Source organism: Kockovaella imperatae, assembly GCF_002102565.1.
Source record: "Kockovaella imperatae strain NRRL Y-17943 chromosome Unknown BD324scaffold_5, whole genome shotgun sequence".
NCBI classification, from domain to species: Eukaryota; Fungi; Basidiomycota; class Tremellomycetes; order Tremellales; family Cuniculitremaceae; genus Kockovaella; species Kockovaella imperatae.
In genome coordinates, this window is record NW_019028945.1 from 581352 (window position 1) to 605205 (window position 23854).

The 23854-nt window shown below is 52.3% G+C and overlaps 12 protein-coding genes across 12 annotated transcripts; 4 read left to right on the forward strand and 8 right to left on the reverse strand.

Moving 5' to 3' along the window:
• Nucleotides 1–155: 155 nt before the first annotated feature.
• Nucleotides 156–3068, forward strand: BD324DRAFT_641879 (hypothetical protein; the record flags this gene model as incomplete). The annotated part of the gene is made up of 16 exons (XM_022017454.1): nt 156–508; nt 544–728; nt 790–914; nt 950–1049; nt 1090–1174; nt 1213–1480; nt 1516–1581; nt 1617–1752; nt 1793–1943; nt 1980–2219; nt 2256–2379; nt 2413–2558; nt 2594–2655; nt 2691–2909; nt 2945–3007; nt 3046–3068. The coding sequence occupies 16 exons, from the start codon at nt 156–158 to the stop codon at nt 3066–3068; spliced, it is 2346 nt and encodes a 781-aa protein (XP_021871762.1).
• Nucleotides 3069–3074: 6 nt separating this feature from the next.
• On the reverse strand, nt 3075–3902 carry BD324DRAFT_578764 (hypothetical protein; the record flags this gene model as incomplete). The annotated part of the gene is made up of 6 exons (XM_022013339.1): nt 3075–3233; nt 3270–3338; nt 3374–3426; nt 3534–3646; nt 3685–3740; nt 3774–3902. The coding sequence occupies 6 exons, from the start codon at nt 3900–3902 to the stop codon at nt 3075–3077; spliced, it is 579 nt and encodes a 192-aa protein (XP_021871763.1).
• BD324DRAFT_398860 (hypothetical protein) lies at nt 3666–5130 on the reverse strand. The gene has a single exon (XM_022012680.1). It carries the CDS (start codon nt 4984–4986, stop codon nt 3916–3918), a length of 1071 nt encoding a protein of 356 aa, XP_021871764.1. The 5' UTR covers nt 4987–5130; the 3' UTR covers nt 3666–3915.
• An 862-nt stretch (nt 5131–5992) lies between these two features.
• Nucleotides 5993–6627, reverse strand: BD324DRAFT_650324 (hypothetical protein; the record flags this gene model as incomplete). The annotated part of the gene is made up of 2 exons (XM_022018130.1): nt 5993–6179; nt 6236–6627. 2 exons carry the CDS (start codon nt 6625–6627, stop codon nt 5993–5995), a joined length of 579 nt encoding a protein of 192 aa, XP_021871765.1.
• An 869-nt stretch (nt 6628–7496) lies between these two features.
• Nucleotides 7497–9719, reverse strand: BD324DRAFT_589670 (S-adenosyl-L-methionine-dependent methyltransferase). The gene is made up of 11 exons (XM_022013782.1): nt 9464–9719; nt 9331–9430; nt 9116–9295; nt 8950–9078; nt 8805–8913; nt 8701–8770; nt 8620–8663; nt 8460–8584; nt 8321–8418; nt 7986–8283; nt 7497–7935 (listed from the first exon to the last, which is right to left on the reverse strand). The coding sequence occupies exons 1-11, from the start codon at nt 9686–9688 to the stop codon at nt 7799–7801; spliced, it is 1515 nt and encodes a 504-aa protein (XP_021871766.1). The 5' UTR covers nt 9689–9719; the 3' UTR covers nt 7497–7798.
• Nucleotides 9720–10353: 634 nt separating this feature from the next.
• Nucleotides 10354–10671, forward strand: BD324DRAFT_565168 (velvet factor; the record flags this gene model as incomplete). Its single annotated transcript, XM_022013035.1, has 2 exons — nt 10354–10490; nt 10530–10671. Coding segments are annotated over 2 exons (279 nt in total), but the record flags the coding sequence as incomplete, so codon positions are not given.
• Nucleotides 10672–10853: 182 nt separating this feature from the next.
• On the forward strand, nt 10854–13044 carry BD324DRAFT_623312 (hypothetical protein). Its single transcript, XM_022015564.1, has 3 exons — nt 10854–11324; nt 11372–12472; nt 12512–13044. The coding sequence occupies exons 1-3, from the start codon at nt 11235–11237 to the stop codon at nt 12953–12955; spliced, it is 1635 nt and encodes a 544-aa protein (XP_021871768.1). The 5' UTR covers nt 10854–11234; the 3' UTR covers nt 12956–13044.
• Nucleotides 13045–13988: 944 nt separating this feature from the next.
• Nucleotides 13989–16783, reverse strand: BD324DRAFT_680664 (hypothetical protein). Its single transcript, XM_022019087.1, has 4 exons — nt 15670–16783; nt 15183–15631; nt 14809–15146; nt 13989–14772 (listed from the first exon to the last, which is right to left on the reverse strand). The coding sequence occupies exons 1-4, from the start codon at nt 16619–16621 to the stop codon at nt 14082–14084; spliced, it is 2430 nt and encodes an 809-aa protein (XP_021871769.1). The 5' UTR covers nt 16622–16783; the 3' UTR covers nt 13989–14081.
• A 582-nt stretch (nt 16784–17365) lies between these two features.
• Nucleotides 17366–19891, forward strand: BD324DRAFT_623314 (hypothetical protein). Its single transcript, XM_022015565.1, has 4 exons — nt 17366–18481; nt 18517–18677; nt 18717–18914; nt 18954–19891. Exons 1-4 carry the CDS (start codon nt 17414–17416, stop codon nt 19864–19866), a joined length of 2340 nt encoding a protein of 779 aa, XP_021871770.1. The 5' UTR covers nt 17366–17413; the 3' UTR covers nt 19867–19891.
• BD324DRAFT_623316 (dehydrase and lipid transport-domain-containing protein) lies at nt 19892–20963 on the reverse strand. The gene is made up of 3 exons (XM_022015566.1): nt 20560–20963; nt 20256–20499; nt 19892–20212 (listed from the first exon to the last, which is right to left on the reverse strand). Exons 1-3 carry the CDS (start codon nt 20823–20825, stop codon nt 19967–19969), a joined length of 756 nt encoding a protein of 251 aa, XP_021871771.1. The 5' UTR covers nt 20826–20963; the 3' UTR covers nt 19892–19966.
• BD324DRAFT_623318 (UAA transporter) lies at nt 20964–22623 on the reverse strand. The gene is made up of 8 exons (XM_022015567.1): nt 22465–22623; nt 22373–22419; nt 22158–22337; nt 21992–22119; nt 21721–21951; nt 21435–21674; nt 21264–21390; nt 20964–21227 (listed from the first exon to the last, which is right to left on the reverse strand). Exons 1-8 carry the CDS (start codon nt 22554–22556, stop codon nt 21070–21072), a joined length of 1203 nt encoding a protein of 400 aa, XP_021871772.1. The 5' UTR covers nt 22557–22623; the 3' UTR covers nt 20964–21069.
• An 87-nt stretch (nt 22624–22710) lies between these two features.
• On the reverse strand, nt 22711–23700 carry BD324DRAFT_600133 (superoxide dismutase; the record flags this gene model as incomplete). Its single annotated transcript, XM_022013913.1, has 4 exons — nt 22711–23429; nt 23468–23524; nt 23562–23601; nt 23641–23700. 4 exons carry the CDS (start codon nt 23698–23700, stop codon nt 22729–22731), a joined length of 858 nt encoding a protein of 285 aa, XP_021871773.1. The 3' UTR covers nt 22711–22728.
• Nucleotides 23701–23854: the final 154 nt, after the last annotated feature.

The following is a 23854-nucleotide window of genomic DNA, read 5'->3' on the forward strand; positions in this document are numbered from 1 at the left end:
CTGACATAGACATTCGACAACTCGTCCAGCATGTCCGACTCTACATCTCGCAAGCTGGCCCGCACAGCCCTGCCATTCGTGGCAGTGTCTCTGGCACTATATCAGTGAGGGAACATTCCAGAGTGGGGGAAGAGTCACACTGAGCAGTACTCAGCATGTCACCTTGGCTTTTGGAGCGCGCACAATGGTCACTTGTGCTACTGCCTTCTGTGATCCTCCTGCTCGCCCTTCCGGTCTGCAGAACCCCGCTCAGGTTCATGTGGAACTGCTTTGTCAAGCCGTTCCTGCGCTCCTATGGTGATCAAAAAGAACAACTCGAAGGTTTCTACCAAGGTCAAGCCGACGTCTATGATTCAACTCGTAGTCATCTGCTCAAGGGTCGAGAGACGATGTTGCAATTACTCGCAAGCCATTTGAAAGCCCAGCCAACCCCGTTGAGCGGTGCGAGACCCAAAATCTGGGTCGACATTGGGGGAGGTACAGGCTTCAATATTGAGAAGATGCAAGTGTGGACGACTAGAATTTCCCCTGACCTTGTACTAGGGACGAGTACCTGCCCATCACATGGTTTGACGCCGTCTACCTCGTTGATCTCTGCGAGCCGTTACTTGAAGTGGCCAGAAAGCGTTTCGCAGCCAAGGGGTGGAAAAACGTGCACGTCCTCTGCCAAGATGCATCCAAGTTCACGATTCCCGAATGGGAGTCCGGCGCCTTGGATCCAAGAGGGAGTTTGACCGCAGTCACCATGAGCTACTCGTTGTCCATGGTGAGTGTGTCCGAAAGTATAAGCTGACGTCGAGATTCCCTCATTCTACTCTCTTTTGGACCGATGCGACCAAGTGCTTGATCCCAAGCGTGGTTTGATGGGTGTCGTTGACTTTTACACCTCTCGAGACCTCGGGAGTAAGGAGAGGGTGAGATGGCAGCGACATCCGAGCTCACCACGCAGGCCATCGGAACCATGTCGAAGCGAATGTCTTGGTTTGCAAAGTGGTTCTGGGAGTCTTGGTTTGAGCTTGACCACGTCCACTTGCACGCTTCTAGGCGAGGTGAGATCCACACACTTCGTTCGTGGCTGACACAGCGCAGACTATCTTGAATACAAAATGGGTACCATCAAGCTGTACAATGGTCGTAACAACTTTCTCAATTCTTGGTTCATTCAGATTCCCTAGTAAGCAGCTTTCGCTCTTCTCGCTCTGACCCTCATAGCTACATTTTCATCGGATGCTCCCGTGGCAGGGATGCATCGGCTGCCGCAGAAGCCTTCGAGAAGCTCGCTGGAAACAGACTTGGGCGAGACAGTAGTGGTCTGCTTACGCCAACTTCGCCTTTTACTATGTCACCATTCGCTACGCCATTGAGTGAAAAGAATCACTTTATCCCTGATCTCTCTCTGGGACCAAGCGCTGCCGAGATGGAGCAGACCATTTTCGACGTCGGTGCACCATTCAGTCCATTCCACTACCAGTTGAGAAAGGTGAGTCCACGAGACCGTTCTGCGCTGACAATGAGGCATGGCGAGTGCCATATCTTGAGGAGAAGATTCACGAGCAGTTCCGAACACATATCTATGGCTGGGTAAGTGCGGATCTTGAGTATCGCTGATGCAATAGACTTGGGAAGATCCAGATATCGATGTGAAGCGATTGGGCATCAAAAAGGATGACCACGTCCTTGCGATCACCAGTGCAGGCGACAATGTGCTTCATTACGCTCTCGCAGCGAATTGCGAACGAATCCATGCAGTTGGTAAGGCGGTTCCAGATCGGGACAGAGGCTCACATTTCAGATATGAACCCATGTCAAGGTCACATCCTCGAACTCAAGCTGGCTGCGATCCAGACGCTCGAGTACTCCGACTTTTGGCAGACGTTTGGCGAAGGCAGACATCCCGACTTTGATCGATTACTCGACTCCAAACTCGCTCCATTCCTGTCCTCGTAGGGTTGTCCCCACACGATCATGGCTAACGTCAGGCATGCTTACGCCTACTGGAAGACGCACGCTGGTCAATTCAAGCGCAACTTTTACTTCAGAGGCTACAGTGGCTGGGCCTTACGTTTGGCTCAAGTGGCTTTCTTCTTGGCAGGAGTGTCGAAGGACGTCAAGCAGTTGTGTAGAGCTTCGTCAACGGCAGAGCAAAAGCGCATCTGGGACAGCAGATTACGCCCTGTCTTGTTCAATCGTGTTATGATGAAGATGTTCTTGGGGAACCCGTGAGTCAATTGCTCGGAGTCACGAGATGACAATAGTATCTTCAATTGGCACGCCCTGGGCGTCCCTCGAAATCAGATGAATTGCTTCTTGCAGGATGGCACGGTGGAAGACTTCTGTAAAGCCACGCTTGACCCAGTCCCAGGATTGACAACACTCAAGGTGGGCCTAAGTGGTGGCGTGCGCTGATATCAGGACGACAATTACTTCTTCTTCCTCTGCTTGAATGGACGATACACTCGGGCATCTTGTCCTGCGTACTTGAAGCCAGAGGGCTTCTCCACTCTGAAAGCGGACAAGGTCAACAACTCGTTCAAATTGCACACCGATACCATTCTCAAGTGAGTGTGGCTTCTGGTCTTTGAGCTGACGACAGCGTCCTGCGCGGTCTTGAAGATGGAAGCTTGACCAAAATCATCGTTATGGATTCGATGGATTGTGAGTGGACAAGACAGCCAGAGTGCTGACTACAGGGTTCGATCCTATCCCTCCTGAAACACCCATGCCGACCGGTCGAGCTCCTGATGAGTCGGACGAGAGTCCTGAGGAGGCATATGAACATCTTCGCTCAGAGTTGGATTATGAGATCGTGGAGATGAGGAGGGTCCTCAAGAGCGGCGGAATGGCCGTCTGGCGAAGCGCAGCCAAGCGACCTTGGTATTGCCAAAGGTTTGAAGCCGCTGGTTTCAAAGGTGAGGATCGAGTCCTGATCGAGGCTGATAAGCAGTCGAACCTATTGATATCCGTGAGAATGGAAAGGCCATTGACCGCGTCAACATGTACGCGTCTTGTGAGTTATTTGAGAGTGGGACTCTTGCTGATGACCAGTCTGGCGAGCCATCAAGTCATAGCATGCATCAAGTTTGGTCAAGTCGCTTGTTGATGCCGCCCAGCAGTGTTTTGATGAGATAGGACGCAGTCACCGTTTCACCAGTGAACATGACCGTGTCCACAATATCACGCACATCGTGGACTTGATGCAGGCCATCGTCCAGGACTTGAAGAGCTTCATGTGCCTTGTATTAGCTGAGAAAACTAATCTATGAGCTCACTTCCGCTGTGCCGCCAATCTGCAAGAATTGTACACCGACTTGAGCTGAAGGGAATTCTCCGCGATCAAGCTGACGTCAGCTCATGATCAAAGGCTGTCGCTCACCCTTTGTGCGGCAGCAACAAGAACGACCTCGGGGTCATCTGATGAAGCAGAGTCTAAAGCAGCGGCATGATCGATGCCCTGTGCTTCAAGCTGCTTCGCTCGGGCAAGGACAGGGAGTGCGAATGCTGAGTATTAGCAATATCCGGCGACAGATGCTCACATCCATCGGTGACAATGATGAGGTTGAGCGGTTTGATCTGTTCATCGTACGTTTTGGCCTTTTCTAGGCGGGACAGGTATTTCTGTAGAATTGCATCGAGACGGCTGCCCGTACTACGCAGATCAGCATCAGAGACAGCCGAATCACTCACGGTGTAGCGCCTTTTGGCACCAATCCTTCGAAGAGCTCTTCCACGTCTGCAGCGGTCTGTCGTCAATAAGATAACGTTCGCTGGCTCACCCTCAGCTCGGTACCGACACGCTTTGAATTGAGGAAGTATATGTCAATCCCGTCGTCGTCATATTGTGCTGCGATCTCTGCAACACCTTGCAGCGACGTCTTGGCCTGTTCCCATGGTTCACCAGCCATCGATGCCGAATCATCAACTGAACGTCAGCATGCCGGATCGCTTCCTGTGCTCACTGAGGAAGACTGTATCGCAGGTTCGAAGGGCTTCCAAAGGGTCTTCACCCTCGGCCAGAGTAGACATGGTTCGACGGGGTTGAGGAATTTGGCCTGTCGTTGTTGTGGCTGTGTTCGGCGGCGAAGGCTTGCCCAAACTTTCATTCGATGACTTGGTTTCCAGTCGTTCTCGGGGTGATAGAAAAGGGTTGTTGCTCTGTAAGACCGCCGCGTGCTGAGTTGGCTGCATCACTGGCAAGGATGACATTTGCCCATCATCTTCTGCTAGGGGATCGAATTCGTTGAGCGATAATCTGGCCATGCCTGGGCCGACATCGCTTGCGGTCCGACGATGTCCTATTGACGGGGAGGCACGTTGCGAAACCCAAGGTGAAGAGAACGGGGATGAGGATTGAGAAGGCATCTGTTGAGGACGCTTGAAGGATTCTGCGGATGTTTGCGGTCTAAGCGGAAGCGGAGGCGACAATGCTTGCGCTGCCGTGAATTGATTGTACTGTGGAGATTGACGAGGGTCCGGTAGCGGACGAGGATTTGACGGGCGAGTACTTGGACCAGCGACGGACGATGCTACTTCAGCTATCTCAGCTTCGGCAAGAGACAGTCTCATTGCTTCCTCTAACTCTAAGCGTTCTTGCTCGGCAGCTAGACTAGCTCTTTTCGCCTCATCCAGTTGAGATTCCTCCCATGCCAGTCTCACCTGCTCATCGGCTGGGGGGGAATCAGGTGTAGGTGGTCGATCGCGGTTAGGTGTAGGAGGCGTGCGTCTCGATGCAGATGACGATAGCGGGGGAGGGCCAGCAGGAGGCGAGTATCTCGGTTCGCCGGGCAGTTCTGAGGAGATACGACCTTCCGCTTCCGCTTCCGAAATCAATCGCTGCTCCAGAATTCTGGTCTGGTCTGGCTCAGGATCATCCGGTGCGTAAGGTGGCGGAGGAGGTTCATCCTCGTCTCCTGTGATCTGAGTCTGCGCAGGACGAGGCGGGGTCCTAGCAGGGCGAAGCGGTGTCGTGTTCACTCGAACGACTGTCATGCCATTAGAACGTTGTGGAGGGTACGTGCGTGGTTGGTGCGAAGCACTTCGTCGAATGGGCGTGACGTTTGGGGGTAAGGTACCAGAGTCTGGCAGACCATAGACGCGACGGATGTATCGAAACTCGTTGGCGAACTGGGGTCTCTGTATGTCCGTCAGAAACAAGCACCCAAAAACCGCACTTCGCTCAACTTACCTCTTGCTCCAGAAAATCCAACTTCCATCCACACTCATTCTTTGTCTTTCCCCTTGCGAGCTTAACATCAATGTAGCTCCTCAGGACAGCTTTGATATATCTGACAGTGTCAGCGACTTGACCATGCCCCATCTGCTCACTCAGAATTCGGCATTGGGTCCTTGTCCAGGGACCAAAGGACGTTACTGGCCGAGATCATGGGCGAGACGCGGGTCTGATATGAGCATGATGATGTCGCAGTACAACCTACCTGGCTTGGGCGCCGATAGCTCATGTTGATCGAGGCTATCGCGGGTCGAGAGTAATGATGGATGTCGCCAATTGTTGACGAAAAGAACAGATGCGGGTTTCAAAAGACGTCATTATTATCATTACTTACGGCCCTCGAGTTCCGGAGATGTATATATAAATAATCCCTGCATATGTGGTTACCTGTTGTGCGGAAGATCACTGCTGCAGCCCAGGTGCGAATCATGACTGCATGACTAAGGCTCTGGTTGCCTCCGGGTCATCTCTATAGATGCATCAAAAGTGTGGACTAACCGGACCCATGCCACTCGCTCAAGTATGTTGGCACAACCCCGTTACCACGGGTCAAAACTGACCCTGTCAATACGTCGTAGTCCCTGCTTAAAGACTTAGCAGTCGACATGTCAATGAATTTGTGGATTGCCACGGCTTGCATGGCTATACTTCTATTATCATTATATGGTAGATAGGTCTAATTGTCCGTAGAGCGTCCGTTGATGACAGCCGTCAAGATGAGAGATACAAGAAGATATTTTGGAATTCTAGTTGGTGGATCTATCATCACCTGAGCACGAGCTGTTCATCCATCCCGATGGCCGTCACTGGTGTCGCTGGTGTTGCTGTACCCCTTTTGACACAACTCTGGCGGTCGGAAGCTACCACATATCCGTCGAAGCAAGAGTACACTTGACAGTGTCCATCCTCGCATCCAGTGGCTTTGGCATTTTCTATCAGGGAGCAGTCTTGCCTGTGAAGACCTGATGAGCGAATGTCTGGCTATGCTATATGAGCAGCACCACTTACCCCTGACCCAATGCTAAACATCCTCCACACGAATTCAGCTCTGTATCCAGCTCCATACACTCGAATCCAACTTTGAACCAGTCTGCCAACGTATCTAAACTCGATTGTAGCGAGGTGACTGTGGCAGGTGTAATGTCGCCGACGTGAACTGGGCAAGCAACGGATCCACCTGGACAGAGGAAAGATGAATAATCCTTCTTGGCCATGGGTGCAGACTTTTTCACTTTCCGTTTACCCATCCGTTTGGAAGCTGCTGGTGCTTGACGCGGTTGGAGTTGAGCAGGGGCAGCTGGAGTGACTGGTGTGGCGGGCACGGGATAAGGAGCAGCAGCAGCGATGAATGGGAAGACGAGGAGGCACAATACCACCAGACGAGTGGTAAGAGGAGCCATTGTTCGGTTTGAGAGACGCGAGCAGAGCTGGCTAGCGTTTAGGTTGCACAGAGAAGAAAGGTTTGACGTTGGAATGTGGCCTTGCCGTCTAATCGCTGCCAAAGAAGAGGTAGGCGATGATGATAGTGATAGTGAATGGTGGTCGTTGGCTTTTGACCTTGTTGACTTTCTATTGCAAGTCCACGAGTTGTAGATGGTAGAGTAGTGTATGAATCAAAGTGCACGAATGGATGGGACCTCTACGTTCTCGACGTTCTTGTGTTTGTCCTATCCAATGGGTCCTCGTTGTTTTAATATTAAAATAGGACCAGGGTCCACCAGCCAAAAGAAAAAAAATTGTGCAGTGGCGTGGAGAAAAAGAAAGTCGCGAGAGAGAGAGCGCGCGCGTGTCAAGACAGCGAGACTATGAGCGGCGGCGGCGTCGTGGTGCAATGATTATGATGACTTGTACAAGAACGCAATGTCCAGAGTAGAGATATACAGGTTCTATGGGATGGGCAGATCGAAAAGTGAAGAAGGTCTTGGTATCTTAAGTGTATATAACCCTTTGGTACACGATAATGAAGATAAAGAGAGCCACAATGAGAAAAAAAAATGAGGGTTATCGCCATCATAGCATCATCGTCATGTCAGCAGCAGCAGCAGCAGCACCACTACCACCAGCACTAGGGCAAGCACTGCTGTACCTGTTCTCTGCTTGTATCTGCCAAACTAGATCTAGAAGCCTGTGCCAAGAAGGCTGTGGGAAAATAGTGTTTGTCTCTTGTCATGCCTCGGGCACAGTCGTCGCCTGGCTGCTGCAACTGCAGTGGGATCATGTATAAGAAGGACATTACCAGCAGCTGCAGCTGCAGCAGCCGCCGCCGCCGCCGCCGCTGCCTTTTGCCCTGCGACTGCTCTTATTTGACCCTGCAGGCCTCACCGCTCTCACCCCTTTTTTTCTTTTCGAGATCCTGTTTTTTTCCCTCTCCTTCTATAATATTATTTATAATTCTCTGTCGCCCCCGCCCTGTCGCCCTCCGAATGCGGAATGTCCGCTCAACAGCGCCTCAATATCCTCACTATATGGATACCGTGGCAGTGTCTCAACGAGTCTCGGGTGGGCTACATATGCAACTGGATCTAGATCCCTCTCCCAGCACTGGCCACTCGGTCATGATTGCATCATCATCTACCTCACTGTATACGTCTGTACGGTCCACGTGCGTCTCTCGGCAGTCTTATCTAGTGTATAGTGGATCTCGACGTCCAACTCTCGCGTATTGGAGGATGATTTACGACAGTAGAATTGACCAGAAATGTGCGCATCTGAGAAGATGAATAATCAGCGGATATGTCCACGGTTGGTGTCCTCTCACCTTTCGCCAGCTCTATTGGCTCTTTCAAAAGAAAGGCAACTTGCTGCCAATGGGTCGGATCCCCACGCGTACCAGTCGTAAAGCTGACCGGGCCGGGTGTTATCGGAGGCGGTTCCGTCACATTGTCTGACGACTTGGTCGCATCGGCTTTCCCAGGGTGGAGCGCATCGCGATGCAGTTCAAAAAATACATCGAAATGCGTGAGGAACGCCCGCATGGTACAAGACCTCGTGGCAGTGAGGTCGAATGCGGTGTTAAAGTCGAGAGAGCGGGGCGTGGCGGAGTGAATATTAATGTCCTGGCGTCAGCGCCGGAAAGGAATGTGAACGGCTCACTCTCAAAACGACATCGTCGGTCACGACTTCAGAGTGGGGCACGTTCTCTATGAGACCCTCTGCTTGATGCACCTTGCTCATTGCGCTCATATCGAAGCCTAAGCATTAGTCCTGCGGCCGCCCTCTGGCTCCGACTCACCATAGATATTCTTCCAGAACCCAACCCTCTCTCCATGGACCTTGTCACCAGTGATACCGCTCAGCAGAACCTTGGCCTGAGACGGAGCCATGAGCCCTGTCGGCTTGAGAAAACGATCACGGGCACTATCGTCAATCCAAATCCCATCTCATAAACTCACTCGAGCACAGAATCCAGCATGGATTCGTACAGTAACATGTAACCCTTGGCATCAGCAAAGATATTTTGTGGTCATGCTCACCATCCACTCGCTGATAATGACGTCTACAGGTTCCGGCAAATCCAGTTCCTCCATCTTGCGGTTGATCACCCTGTCGTGAGCTACCACATATGGGGTTGACCCACTCGATCACATCTGAGAAACCATTTATGGCTATAATCTCGCGTGTTTTGCCTACCAACGCGGACGCATCCACTGCATACACTTTCTTCGCTCCTGCTCTAGCGGCAAACACTGAAGGTCAGCATTGCCACGAGGGCGTCCACTCACTCGATAGAATTCCTGTGCCGCACCCCACATCCAGTACGGTGGCACCATTGAAGATCTCGGGATTTGAGAGGATGAATTTCCCATAGGTCGTGGTCCGGACAGTGTCTTTGAGCATGATCTCATGAATTTCTGTCACTCAGCGAGTTTCACACTTGTACTTTCTCACCGTTTTCACTGTACGAATCAAAGTAGTGAGAGTCATTGTCGACTCTTCTCGGGACTGCTTCTGGTTCCTCCGTATCGATCACTGATCGGAGCGCGGCGGCCTCTGCACGAGCGTGCGAGAGCTGGACCGAGATTGATGCCTCGCTGGGTCCATCGGACCATGCATCATCAAACGAGTACTCTGCCATCAGCACGAGATCCAAGTCGTATGCTCACGAAGTAGCGGATCGTCGGGTATGACAGGAGCCAGTAGGGCGTCATCCGTCAACCGTGGATCGGAGCTCGGTATCCTGGACGCGTCCTCTGGGGACAGATGCTTCCATCAGCACTGTATCCATCGATTCCGCACCTCTTTTCTGATCAGATTGACCAGTCGCATCATCTGATACATGTCAAGGTGTCGTTGCCGCAAATCGAATCCATGCTTTGTAGCATCATGTTGAATGGCCGCGTCGGGGGTAGGGTGTAGAGAGTCGTCAAAGAGGGACTGGGTAGATAGCTCTACCTCGTCATTCCAATCAGAGTAGCCTCCGTCTGAACCTGTGGAGGACGAAGCGACAGAAGAGGGGCTCATGACTGTCCAAAGACCCTTTGGTCAACAGATGCGCTGAACTTGGCCATCCACCAACTTTTTTTTTCAAACCCAAAGATCTCAAAGATTAACCGATCTGCTGACGTAATACATAACTAAATTGAGAGGCGTCGCCGCCACCATGGGCTCATCTCTGACATGATCCAATCTCATGTAACTGTACATCATCACCTGTTCTCACTCATGGCTGGCTGCACATGAGTCAATGCAAGCATGGCCAGCTCATCAGAGCCAGATGGCGAGTTGAGGTGAGCTAGCCAGTCATGCCAGGACATCAAAGCTGACGAGACTCCAAGAAAATACACACTAAAGATATGGCAACAACCTGCTCGTGCCAGATTGTGTTCATACAAGGAGGAGAATGACACGAGTAGGTCTGACAGCGGTAATCATACTTCATTGATACATCTTCCTTTTTAGTCGACCGGCGACCTGTGGATCCGCCACCAGTGGTGGAGATGCAGAGTTTGAACACTGACCTGACGTACGGCGCTCGGATGATGATGGGATGCTTTTACCTTTTGCTGACGTGTGTTAGTGAAATCCTTGACTCCACTTCCTTCTTCATCCGCGCCACTATTGTCCATCCCGAGCCTGAAGATGACGACTATGTCCATGTCAAGACACCCACTGGAGCCGATGCGGCTGCTGGTGAAGTCATTCAAACACCAGAACGTCTAGCGGGACTCGACGGGAAACCTGGTTCAGTCGTTGTATTTGCCAAGCTCAATGTCAGAGTTCCTGGTACCTTCCGACTCAAGTTTACATTGTACGAGACGTCAGAGTGAGTTCAAAGCCCGTATGATTAGGTACTGATGGCTAGGCTCGGTATCGCCCAACTCACCTTTGTCGTTTCGGATCCATTTATTGTTTATTCACCCAAATTGTTCAAAGGCATGAAAGAGAGCACGCCTCTGACGCGACACCTTGCCGGACAAGGGTTCAAAGTCAAGCTGAGAACCGACACCTCGATCGGAAGGCAGTGGGTGGCATTCCTGCTGAGCGGTTGTTGATGTATCAGGAGTAATTCTCGCAAGCGATCCGTGGCTTCACCGCGAGCCCTCGTTTGGACAGGTGCCGATTCTCCGCAAAGCATTCGTCCACCTCAGCGTGGTACGGACGACGGAATCATGCCACCTTTGAGGGATCTTCCTCGACTCAATTTTACCGGTGAGCAGTAGTCTGTCTCGCTTTGGTTGTGTGCTCACGTCTTTTTGTGTATAGCTTCTCCGCTGTCTGCCGATCTTTCGGCATTTTCACTGGATTCTAGACGTTCGCGGTCAGCTGAACATGGACTAGGAAGGGATGATGGGACCCCAATGTTCCATCTAGCACCGCTGAGGAATCATCTGAGAGACTGAGTATTGGAGGAAAATCTTGATATCTTTTTTGTACGCATCTACTGTAGCTCTCTCTGTCTCTGCAAAACAAGGACCCAAAAAGAAACCAAAAAAAAGTACAGAATCATTATCATCATTTGCGCGTCATTTCCCATCTCTTGTGTTCAATCGTCTCGACACCTCCCGCCATGTCGTTCCAGTTCCCAGACTGGTCCACGGCGTTCTCGCCAGATTTTCATGAGAGCGCCAAGGCCATGCTGGAGGGGGCTCTGAACAAGGTAGGCGTCAGAAATGCCAACGAGCTTTGCACTGATCTGATCGGCAGGGCAATAAACCTCCAGTGATCCAGGGAAGGATCGAAGTGGTGGATATGAGCATGGGGACTGTGCCTCCAGTGCTCACCTTGCTGGAGATTGGAGACCTATCGTTGGATAGGTTTCGAGGTATTCTCAGGTTGGGATATCAAGGCGACGCGTGGATCGAAGTCAGATGTCGAGTTCAAGCCAATCCACTTTCTCACAATCCGAATCTCTCCTCATCGACTTTGCCTCTTGCCGCTCCGCTATTGGCCTCTCAACCTTTGCTCGTCCCCATGACGCTCAGATTATCACGTTTACATCTCCGGGCAATTCTCATCCTCGTGGTTTCTCAATCCAAGGGAATAACCCTAGTTTTCAAGAATGATCCGCTACAGAATGTAGACGTGTCGTCTACATTCGATTCGGTTGAAGTGATTCGAGGCTATCTCCAACAAGAGATCGAAGGTCAACTGCGAGAAATGTTCCGTGAAGATCTCCCCGGTATCATTCACAGACTTAGTCAACGTTGGTTCACCGGTACAGGCGTCGGCGGCAAGGTGGAATTGCCCTACAAAGATCCAGATTATGCGCCGACCATTATCGAGGACGACGACGAATCACAAATCTTCCCACCCCCTGTGCCTACGCCCATCATCACGCCCAAGCGATCCACACAGCGAGCTTCGAGAAAATCTCTCACGGCTGAATCGCCGACTTCCTATACAGTCTTTCCCGGCATCGAGGAGTATGATCCAACTTATGGATTACGTCCTGAGGGAGTGCCGACGCACAGCGGATACGAAGCCTTTGGCAGGTTATGGGAGAAGGCAAGAGGTACAGGACTAGGAGCGCTCGTCGACTCGAGAGGCGACGTCAGCGATTTTGAAGAAGAAGAGAGCTTTGACATGTTCGAAATGGAGACCGCTCTGGAATCTGTCGCGCCGCCATCGGAAGACGATCAATGGGAGACATTTCCTGCAGTCGGAGGAGGACTCATCACTCGACCTCGGATCTATCATTCACAGAGCCAGATCCGTGCTCCTTCAGAGGCTGGACAGGCTCAGAGTCCATCGGGTGCGGGAAGCATCACTGCGAGAGCCAGCTCGGTAGCTTCTTCGACCGTAGGGGTGAGCTCACCCGGAATGGCTAGAGCTGACAACCCCAAGAGCCTCTGCATCCCACCATCATTTGCGCGAGGTCCTCCCTCCCTCAGACGCTTCGCAACTCAGTCCGATGTATTCCATTCAGACCCATTCTTGGCCCCTCCACTGCCTCATTCCCAGTCATTCCAAGCGAATGCGCCGACAAAGCCGCGTCCCGCTCGACCAGCTTCAATAGCAGGCACATCGCCTGGCAAATCGACTCTTCCTCGTGGTTTCACCCTTCCCCTCAACAATACCGTCTCACAACTCGCGACGTTATCTCATTCTGCTCATACTCTATCTCCGTATGCTCGAGGTCATGAACATATCGCTGTGAGGTCTTTCCCTCATCTTGGCAAATCCATGTCAACGGCATCGGGATCAACAGCCAGTGCTCCGGATGTTGCGCATGGCCCCGTCAAGGCGAGGCGGAAGAGGATCTTCCAAGTTAGACGGGAGTCTGGATAATTATAAGCGATATGGAGTCATATTCCTGACAGACGAAACAACATCGAACTTGGTAGCAGACCTCAACACCTATGTACGAGTCTTCGAGGTGAGCGAAATCGGTCTCTGCTGGGCGGATCTCGGATCTCCGTCAACCGCAACGCGCCACGCCGTCTTGGACTGAGCGCTGATGGGTGGTATCAGGAACCGATAGCTTGATCCTCTCTTGAGCCCATGAGGGCCGCACCCATTTCACGTCCCATTTTCTCGTTCGGCTGCGGTCTATAACGAGGAGCTGAAGACCGCTTTCGAGGGGGCGAGCAGGACGCAGCCCCGAACACTGTCGATCTCGCATTACGGGACCAAGGAGGCGATCTGCGAGTTTGATAGCCCGTACAGGCGACCAGCAATCCCCTCAGCCAAGAACGAGAACTTCATCTGAGAATGTGCTTTGCCCAACGTGCTCTCAGACATTCATACATAGCACGAAGACCATGGCGCATTGAGCCCTTGAATGCTTCACAGGTCCCGTCTGTCTGGGGCTTTTGCAAGGACTTCACTAGCGTTCTATTTGTCCATAAGCTCTTGATGCATAATCTGGAGCCTGTGAATCAGGTGGCTCTCTTTCAGCAAAGACAGGGCGATCGCATTTAGGTCATCTCGTTTGAAAGGGCCGAATGCAGGGGCGCATTCATCCCATCAAAAGCAAGCGCAAACGCTCTGTCAATAGCTGCGCCGTTCGCGAGTCATGACCGTATTCTGATGAAATGGAATCAGTAACTCATTCACCTTGCGCCGCTGGGCTGTTTGTGGAACTGTCTCTTATCCTCTCATTGCTGACTCCTGGCTGCCGGGTACATGTACAGTGGTTCCTTGGAGCCATTCCATGGGGTCCGCAATCGAAATCCGGGAAACGGTTCACAGCAACCTATCGCTTTCGCGGACTGACGGTACAGTCGCCATCATTCTGTCGCTGACAGAGCCTTTCGCCACCTCGATCTGCTATGGAAAGACCTTGCGGTCGGGCAATCTGGTCGGCAGTCGAGTGCGCAGGGACTTGACATGCCATGCAGATTTGCAATACAAAAACTCTAGATGTGAATGACTCTGATAGTCCAATGGTTCGTCCCAAAATCCAAGAAAACCCTCAACCTTCACCAACATGATAGAACAGAATGATCATACCTATCACCGCGACGCCAATAAATGTGCCGTAGGGGACGCCCTTCCAGCCCTTTTGATCCTGTCTCAGATTCTTTCTCGCCGTTGGAGTTCGCCAACTTGCTGTCCATATTAATGCCTCCCATAGCTTGTAACAGAGCTTGAATATTTGTCCTAGGCCTTGCCGAACGCCAAAGTCGATCAATCTATCACGAACTCTGCGCATTCTCGCACGACTGTTTCCGACGACTTGGGCGTTGAGAGATTCCATATTGGCGCGAAGAACACGATTGGACTCCAAGGCCGCTTTAGTCCAGGATCTTACCGCATCCTTTTGCTTCATCATCGCGTCGATTCGGGTGATCATGGACTGTAATTGACGCGCAGTCTCCGCCCTTTGATGCAAGAACGCCGAGTGTGCCTCTCTCCCCCGTGCCAAAGCAGCTTCGACGCGAGCAACGGGCGAGTCACGAGGATGTGGATTGACCCAGAGGGGTTGAATACGTCGGTCCGTGCCGTATACGTTCCGCAACTTTTCAAGGTTCGGGAAGGTAGCTTTGATACCGAAAGATGCCGCAACACTGGCGACCTGATCAGACTGGAGAAAATATTGACGAAAGTCGTCGTCGTCTTGCCCGTCGATCAGCTCGATCCGATGACGAATCTCTCTCAACCGACTGTCCGATCAGTGGAGCTCTCTGAATGACGCTTACTTCTGTTTCTCCTCGTAGATCTCGTTCTGCGCTAGTCGCGCCTGCTCGACCTCTTTGTCAACTTGCTTTTCCACGGCATCTCGCCTCTTCCTCAAGGCCGTCTCCCTTGCAAGAGCCATCTGTAAGGCTTCGAGTTCCGCCTGTCGATCTTGAGCTTGGACCTCGAGTGACTTTCTAGGCTCCCGCGTACGCGGCAATAGGTTGCGCAAGTGGAAAGGATGTTCGTCGTCGGTGATAGAACGAGCTTTAGATGGTTCGTCGTGACGCTTATTGATGCGGTCAAACGGATTTTTGATGGCTTGTGTGAGGCGCTCCGAGCCAATGGAGACGTGAGGATTCTGCTTGTCAGCGGGTATATATTGTGTATATCTTACATGTTGTGACACGGATCTCGATAACGCCTCGCTTGATGTGCGCTCAAGCTCGGTCTTACTGATAGATTCTGTTTTGGATCCGAGTTTGTGACTAGACCCAGAACGCAGACTTGATTCGCCGGAGTATCTACCATTGACAGGCTCTCGAGGAGGAATGAAATAGTTGACGATGCCCTTGGCATCCTGATAAGCCACCACGTCGTCCATGGTATACCGCCATGAGGGAGCCACGCTAAGCCTATTCATCTTTTCCCAATGGGCTTGGACGTTCAACTGTTCCTCTGTCTTATGCTTCCATCGCAAGACTGCGAGCGGATTTAGACGTGGCGGATTGTCGATACCTTCGTACACTAGATTGTAGTAGTGACGAAGATGGGAGGATGCTTTGTACGCTAAACGTTCGCTGTCGGGATGTGCGGCAACGAGGGTGAGAGCTTTGAATCTTCGTTCTGGGCAATTCAGCATTCAAGATCCAAGAGCAACTCACCCTGCAGAAGCTCCTCCTCCCTCCGCAGCGCTTCCAGCCTTCTCATCTCTAGGTCCCTATCTTGAGCCTGTTCATCCCGCTCCGATCTGGAGGTGATGCTGTGAGCCTCCACGTCCGAGACCTGGTGCTTCTTCTTGAACAGATTACTTAGTCGATGCTGTCGCGGTTTCACTGTCGCCTCACGACTCCGGTCGTCCTCCGTCGTATCTCCCTCAAACGTGATTGGGTGGGTGAATGGCACATGACCTCCGATCTCTGACATTCTCCGACCGTGGATGATGGTACTGGCATTGGAAACTGACCTATCGCGACCGATATCAGCTCCACCATCCGGCATGAGAGCGGGTGGGGCTCGAGGAATAAATGGATCGGTATGCGTTGTTGGGGCTGTAACCGTATCCTGGCGGGAGGCCGAAAGTCTCGCTGCCAAGGTCGAGTTGTTCATCATCCTCAGGGCCGAGACTACATCTGTATCATTCAGTAGGTCATTTATCTGAGCTGATGTCAAACCCTGTCGGCTAGTGTCGATTCCAAGACTCGAGGCCAGACCATTGTGCGCACGCTCCTTGCCTTTGCGTGAATCTGGTGACGAGGTGATCTCTCGAACGCGAGATGGAATGCGTGACGCTCGGCGCGTCCTCGGCGAGTCCATATCGGAAGGGGCACGAGATCGTTGCTGGAGCCGTAGCGGCGAGGGTGGAGGTCTCGGTCCATCAGATTCCGATTCTGAAGTGATGTATCCACCCGTGACCAAAGAAGCTCTCCTCTCAGCTTTCGCAGGTAACGATGGAGACCTTGACAAGGCTTGAGCCTGACGAGCAAGCTGAGAAGACCTAGATTTTCCAAGTGTCGAAGGTCCAGGTTCACTCCTGAGCGAGTCGAGTGACCCTTCGGCAAAGTGAACCGAGGAGGATGGAGCAAGCGAAGGTGACGGATCTGGTTCCTTTGACATGACGAACAGGGGGGGAATTGACCGGGTTGGATGGCCTATGGCGGGCTCAACATGGGTGACAGAGATTTGCCGTACGTCCAGCGCAGGCCCGGATAGGAGACGGTACAAGGAAACAAGCTTGAGGTATGCACAAACTACTTTAGCTGTACCCAGGTCACTAGCTAGTTGTCACCAGTAGTCACAGCTCATAAATCCGCCGCCGGAGCCGAAGTTCAGAGATCACGTGATTAGCCCACGTATCTCCGCCATGGGGTATATTTGCCGGATGAACCGTTAACAGCTACTATGCATCGCTGATGACAAGACCAGCAGCATAGGAGATGGGTATCTCCTGGGGACATCCCGTCATTGTCCGTGTGACTCAACATGTTGACCCATACGATCGCATGAGCAATGACTTGAATCACGTTCAGCACTTTAAAAGTTATTCCGGGGTCTCCATATTACATAATGTTTACCAGATTCAGGGGTAGTTACTCGATTAGGTAAATTTACCCCCCCTGTAGAGATTACACCGGGCCTACCGGGCAATTGGGAGGGGAGGGGAGAAGGGGAAGGGAAGAGAGCGGGGGTGACGCTCTCTCATCTCTGCGTCTATCACCCATATTCCATCTCATTCTCCAACTCTGAGCCCCTCTGCAGCACCTGCTCTTGAGTGCTCAGACTGGACCGGGGATCCCCACATCGTGCCCGTTCGCGACCGATACGACCCTTCATCGCGCTCCTTCAACGCCCTACCCTCAACCCCCCCCCCATCTGTCCCCCACCATCTGTTCCCCCCCCCTGTCCATCATGTCACGACTACGATTTCCATACCGTACCGAATCGCAGACAGGCGAGGATGGGGTCAATGTAGACTTGACCATTATCGGTGAAAAGGGCAAATCGAAAGAAGTGGAACGTCTCTGGGGATTGGAAAACTTTGGCAACACTTGCTACTGCAATTCCGTCTTACAAGCGCTGTACGCTTGTGAACCGTTCCGACAGTTTATCGAGTCTTACGGAGATGCACCTCCACCGATCGCACCGATGGCACCTCCGCCTGGAGAATCTAACCGACCACAAGCGCCGCCGGCTACACCTCTCGCGACAAAGATGTCCAACCCATTCGATAATCCTAATCTCAACTCTGCATCAACAAGTCCTGCACCATCAGGAGGTAAACGTGGACTCTTTTCACGTCGTCCAACGTCCTCGAGCTCAGCTCAGACTCCCAGTTCAGCTCCGGCGCCTTCTTTACCCCCTCAGCCGACGGCTCCTCCAGCGCACATGATCAGTGAATTGGACATTCCCCCTGTAAACCCTAATCCGAATGGCGCCCCTCCTTCGGTCTTTGAGACGGTTCAAACACTCTTTTACCATCTCACGACTTCGCTCCCGCATCAGCCGTTGCCTGTAAAGAAGGACGCCAAACCAAACGCAGAGAATGCTCAAACTGCCTCGCTCTTGCCAGCATCTGCACCAGAGAATGGCGAAGCAAAGCCTACGGACAAGCCCGGTGCGCCAGCCAAGGAACCACAAGGCCCACCTCTGCTCGCCTCGCTGCCCCCACCATCAGCTCCCCGGGGTGGAGGGCCTTTTCAAGCGGGCACACTCGGTCGAGGTGTCGTCCGACCGGAAGATCTCCTTAAAACTGTCAAACGAGAAAACGAAATGTTCCGAGGCATGTCTCAGCAAGACGCACACGAGTTTCTGGGATGGGTCTTAAACAAGGTTGCAGAGGATGTCGAGATCTATGATCGCTCATTAAGGGAATCAGGCAAACCAATGATCGAGCCCAAGGTGCCTGGCAAGACTTTCGTGCACCGACTATTTGAAGGTGTCCTGACCAACGAGACGAGATGTCTGAGTTGCGAGACGGTGAGTCTCCCGAGTTACTCTCCGGCTGACTTTAGACTTCCTCGCGTGACGAGCAATTCCTCGACCTTTCCATCGATATCGAGCAGCATTCGTCCGTCACTGCATGCTTGAGACAATTTTCCACCTCAGAAATGCTCTGCCAGAAGAACAAATTCTTTTGCGATTCATGCTGCGGGCTCCAAGAGGCGGAGAAGAGGTGAGCAAAATCTTCTGAGGACACCGCTCACAGCTTCAGGATGAAAATCAAGCGCCTTCCCAACATTCTTGCCCTACACCTCAAGCGATTCAAGTACCAGGAGTCATTGGGACGCTACACCAAGCTATTCTACCGTGTACCGTTCCCCACTTCACTCCGTCTACCCAACACGGCAGACGATACGGTCAACCCAGACCGACTATACGAGCTTTTCGCCGTGGTGGTGCATATCGGAAAGTGAGTCTTTGACAAAATGTCTCCGCTGACTTCTTGCAGCGGCCCACATCACGGTCACTACGTATGCCTGATCCGATCTGCTGGCAGATGGGTCATGTGCGATGATGAAAACGTCGAACCTATCGACGACAGCGACATCTTCCGATACTTTGGCGATTATCCCTCTGGAGCTGGATACGTCTTGTTCTATCAAGCTGCTGATTTGAACCCTACGGATGTCGGTCTCAAGGTAATGCCCAAGCGTCAACCTCCTCCGAAACCCGCTGTGGAGATCCCTCGAGTCGATACACCGACCGAGCTCGATCATATTGCCGAATTGCATGAGCAGGAAGAGGCGATCCCCGTGCGACAACCATTGTCCTTGTCAATCCCGTCAAGACCAGACCCTCCTGTTCCCTCACCACTGCCAAGATCAGCCACGTCGAGTTCCGTGACACAGACGCCGACGAACGGGAACGTCACTCGTCAATCCAGTCAATCGAGACCTTCGACTGCTCCCAAGCCCATCAAAGAGGAAGGCACAAAATGGTATCAACGACGTAAATCTACCACTGAAAAGGATAAGCGGACGTCACTCATCGCCGCTTCTGCTCCGTCCAACCGGCTCGCAGTGACACCCGAAAAGGAAATCGCTCAGCCAGTCTCACCGAAACCGATACGTCAACCCGTGCCATCCGAGGCATCTTCCCCACCTGCCATGTCGAGCAGCTTCGTCTCTACTCAATCAAACATGTCCAGTGCCAGCGGAACTCAAGTTTCACCGACGATGCCCACGACACCTCGCGACCGGACCGTGTCAGGTTCATCACAGTCTTCGTCCGCCTTTGGTACTTCCGCTGAGAAGACCAACTCGACCGGTCTAGGCAGGCGAATGAGTGGTCTCGGACGAATGGGCAGTCGAAACGGAAGCATGGGCTTTGGCAAGCTCTTGGGCAAAAAGGATAAGCAATGATTGGATCCAGCTAGTTTATCGTACATCTAATGCATCACTGTATCTCGCTCAAGTCGCTACATGAATACTCCAAGGATTTTACTGCTCAAATGTCGTTCCTTCATGACCTACCCCATTCCTCCTTGCATCTCTTTTCGAACGCATCAACCATCTTATCAGCTACACGAGGCAAAACGGCTTGACTTGCGATCCGATGTAGCGGGTTCGCAAATGCGAATGCGAGGTCGATTGTGAGGAGTGTACTGGCAGGGGCGCCCATGGAGGTAGGGACTAGTGAAGGAGCCGGGGAGAAGGACCATGATGTGGTAAGGGATTTGAAAAGGGGTCCACCTTCAGATGCCGTCGCCTGTACTCATCAATAGAGGCCCGGGTCAGAACCGTGTGCTCACTGTGACTGATTCGAAGGGTTTCCCGACGACTCGACTAACATACTTTTCCTCTAGACCTCCAAATCCAACTTTTAGCTCTGCATTCACATCAAATGGTTCCGAATCGGGCTTCCATTCCTCCCAGACTCGTTTCCTAGCTCCAGGCGATGACGGCTGAAGTACTGTAGAGCCGGTGCAGAATGGTATGAAGGATGAATAAGACGGGACATCGGAGACGAGAGAATATAGTTGCTCTGGAGTATACCTAATGACCAAATATGAGCGAGAGGCCAGGCCAAAACCTGAATGGAGTCGAGTCACTCACGGTAAGACTTTACGAGCGTGAAATTTTTGGATATCACCATCTGATTCAATGGCTCGCTCCTCATTGACTGATCCAGCCAGGTTGGCGAGCTTGGATATATCCGGTAAGGAGAAGAAGGATCGCTTGCTGACATGAGCGGCAAGCGGAGACCGATGGCGAGGAGCCAAGGAGACGATCGCTCGATGGGTGGCATGAGACGGCGACGACGACGACGTACAAGCTGTTCTCGCTGCCCTTAGGACACTTTTTGACGTGGAAGCCTGCATATTGAGGTGTCCAAGTTTGATCGTGCGAGTGATGATCGACAGTCGAGGAGGCCCAGCAAAGTCAATGTCGAGTGGAGATAGAGGATGGGTGAGAAAATTCAATTTTATGAAAATCAAGGGGGCTGCGCCGATTCCGGTCATCGGCGAGATACGATAACAAGGCGAGGCCATGGTACAGAGACACGAGGCAAGCTGATGGAGGATGGATACATCTACAAGCGACTATGGCGCACAAGAACGACTGTCATGATATCGTCTTTCGCTGTCTCAGGTTGCCCTGGCTCTCGACCCCAGATGCCTTGCCTTTGCCCTCGCTGTCTGTACCATTCTCGGCCGGTTCAACGGGCTTTATTACTGCCACAGTGCTAGAAGTAGAGGCGAAAGAATAGATGACGGTACCCACTGCTGTCAGCTCGTGTTCAAGACACTGACGCTCACCTAGGACCAGAGCACCTCCAAGGAGCAGACCTGATGTGACGCCGCTGCCGTAGAACCATACAGAGATGGCCAAGGAAACCGCTTTTCGCAATGTCAGGACAAGATTGACCGTGGTCGAGTTGACGCGCTGAGAACAGTCTGAGCTCTTGACATTGTGACTTTTTGACTCACCGCTGTCAATCGATTGACGCCACGGATGCAAATGCCTTGCGTGACGACGTTGATCGCGAGAGCCACCAGAGCTGACGGCAGGGTGACAGCGGTCAGGAGCTTCGCGATGCCCAGCATGTCATTCTGCCTTGCACTCGGGGGTAGAACAAAGAGATTCACCGGTTTCGAGTGAACGAATGAACTCGTAGAGCTTGAGATGGCAGAATACATCGGTAGGAAGAATGGCAAGGAGAGAAAATGCTGCGTCTGGTCAGCATGCGAAAGAGAGAGGGAGGAATCGACGTGCACTGTAGAACAACCCTTCACGCCATTGCTTTCCATACCGTGCATAAGTGCCTTCTTGCCATAATCCTAACAGGGACGAGATGACCAATGCGACCGATAGTAAACCCACTCCAAGAAGGTATAATGAACTGTCGGTATTTTGTGCGGACGCTGAAACGTCATGCGCACCCCTCTTCCGAGGAGCAGAGGTGGTTGCGATGACGATCCCCACGGTGATCATGACTCCGGCGAGCTGGAAATTGTGTGAGGCGTCTTCGCCCATCGTGACGTACGATTTGCCCCATTGAATACCTCTTCCCAGCGATAAGATACCCTACAATCATCGAGACGCATAATCCACCACTTCGAAAGATGATATGCACCGTCATGGGGATCTTCATGCCCAAGGCATAATTGTTCACTAATCGAATCAGCCAGTCATCTCTACGTCTCACTCACTGAGGTTGACTCCGAGGACAAGTAAAACCTGTACCATCCACCTCCGAATCGGCACTGCCCTCTGCTTCGGTCTTGGGATCCAGGAATGTTCACCCGTCTTGACATCTTTTGGAAAGACCAGCTGAGCGGATAGGTTCTGTAAGGTGATGTAGAGGAACTGCGCGAAAGTGAGGAACGAGCCTATCAAATCAGCAAGCACCTCGTCTCACGCTCACCTGCGTTGGGATGCTCTTTCAGCATCGATTCCAGGGCCCATACGTTGCTGTTTTAGGAACATCAGATCGGGAGTTTTCAAGTTTGGGCTCACGAGCAGCAACCCCCAAAGACCAGTACAATGATCTGTATCCATTCGCCTGTGCCAGACTCAAACAGTCCAGTCACAATGTCCTTGTCGGGCATGCTGGTGACAATACCCAAGCAGACTTTCAAGTCAGCCTTTCGGAGTGCATGCACAACGTAAGAGATGTGAAACGTGGATGTATTATAACATCCTGCGTGCCGACGGCAATATTTGGCTCCGATCTGACAATTGCTCTTGTGAGCTGACAGGTTGAGCACATCATGCATAAAGCTACGCTGCTACCTTCGCTCGGTCCAGTAGGCCGCCGACCTTCTTCTCCATATCTCTTCCTTCCTCCCACATTGTCCGCCCACTACAGGCACAGACTGTTTTGTCATTACCCCACGCGCCGGCACTACGAGCTACAACACCGGCGAATATTCTGCCTCTTGAATTGTCGTGACTGGACCCGCCAGCTTCGACGACGCACCCTCGACCGATCCATTCCCACACTTCTCCCTCGATCTCAGTGAATAAGTCACCATATCCTTGACCATCTGGAACAATCTTGCCCAATGGTCTAAAGGCTGGACCTGTCGATTCCGGCGGATCAACGAGATTGCCCGTTTTTGAAATGTAGACATCCCATGAGTGAGAAGCTTTCAGACCGACATTCGCGGGCGGGGGTAACCTGACGGTCAAATCCATAAGAATAGTCTTGGGTGCAATCTGCACGAATCGACAGATCCCAAAGACTTTTTGGGAGAACTCTTCCTCGTTCATTCCGGGCAACGGACGGGAAGACGGTTCAGAAGCGGGTGTGGCGAGAGTCAGGTTAGAGGTCGAGGCTATAGAGGTGGGGAGCGGGAGTGGGGATTCCAAGATAGAAACCGCCGCTTGAGTGGCGAAAGATGACGAGGCGGCTGACGAGCCGCGGGCTATGACTTGACGCTCAGTCGATTTGAGTGCGGCGAAAAGTTGTGATGGTGGTGCTGGTCGTCAAGTCTCGTACCACCAAGATGCAACTCACTCCTCCCGGTGATCGTCACCCGTTTACCCGCGAGATCAATATCATAGCGATCGATCCCTGCAGATCAGCTACCGCTGAGCACATTGATAATTACCAGGCAAATCTTTAAGGGCGGTCGAGACGGCAGTGACACACTGAGTGTTCAGCTTGGAGAGCTTGCAAAACTAGCTCACGCTCTGGCACGTCATGTCGACGGCGAATTCAGTCTGAGAAAGAGTCAGCGAGTCCCACATTCCATGCGACTCACCTTGAAATCTACACTGGCTAGCGTCATGATGCCCTGCTGCAACAGTGATCCGTCTGAGATGCAAAGACAATCTTCCTCCACCTTCCGAGTCCCTCCCTCGACTACGACTCAGCCCCCGATGGACGGACGCGCGGAAGCAA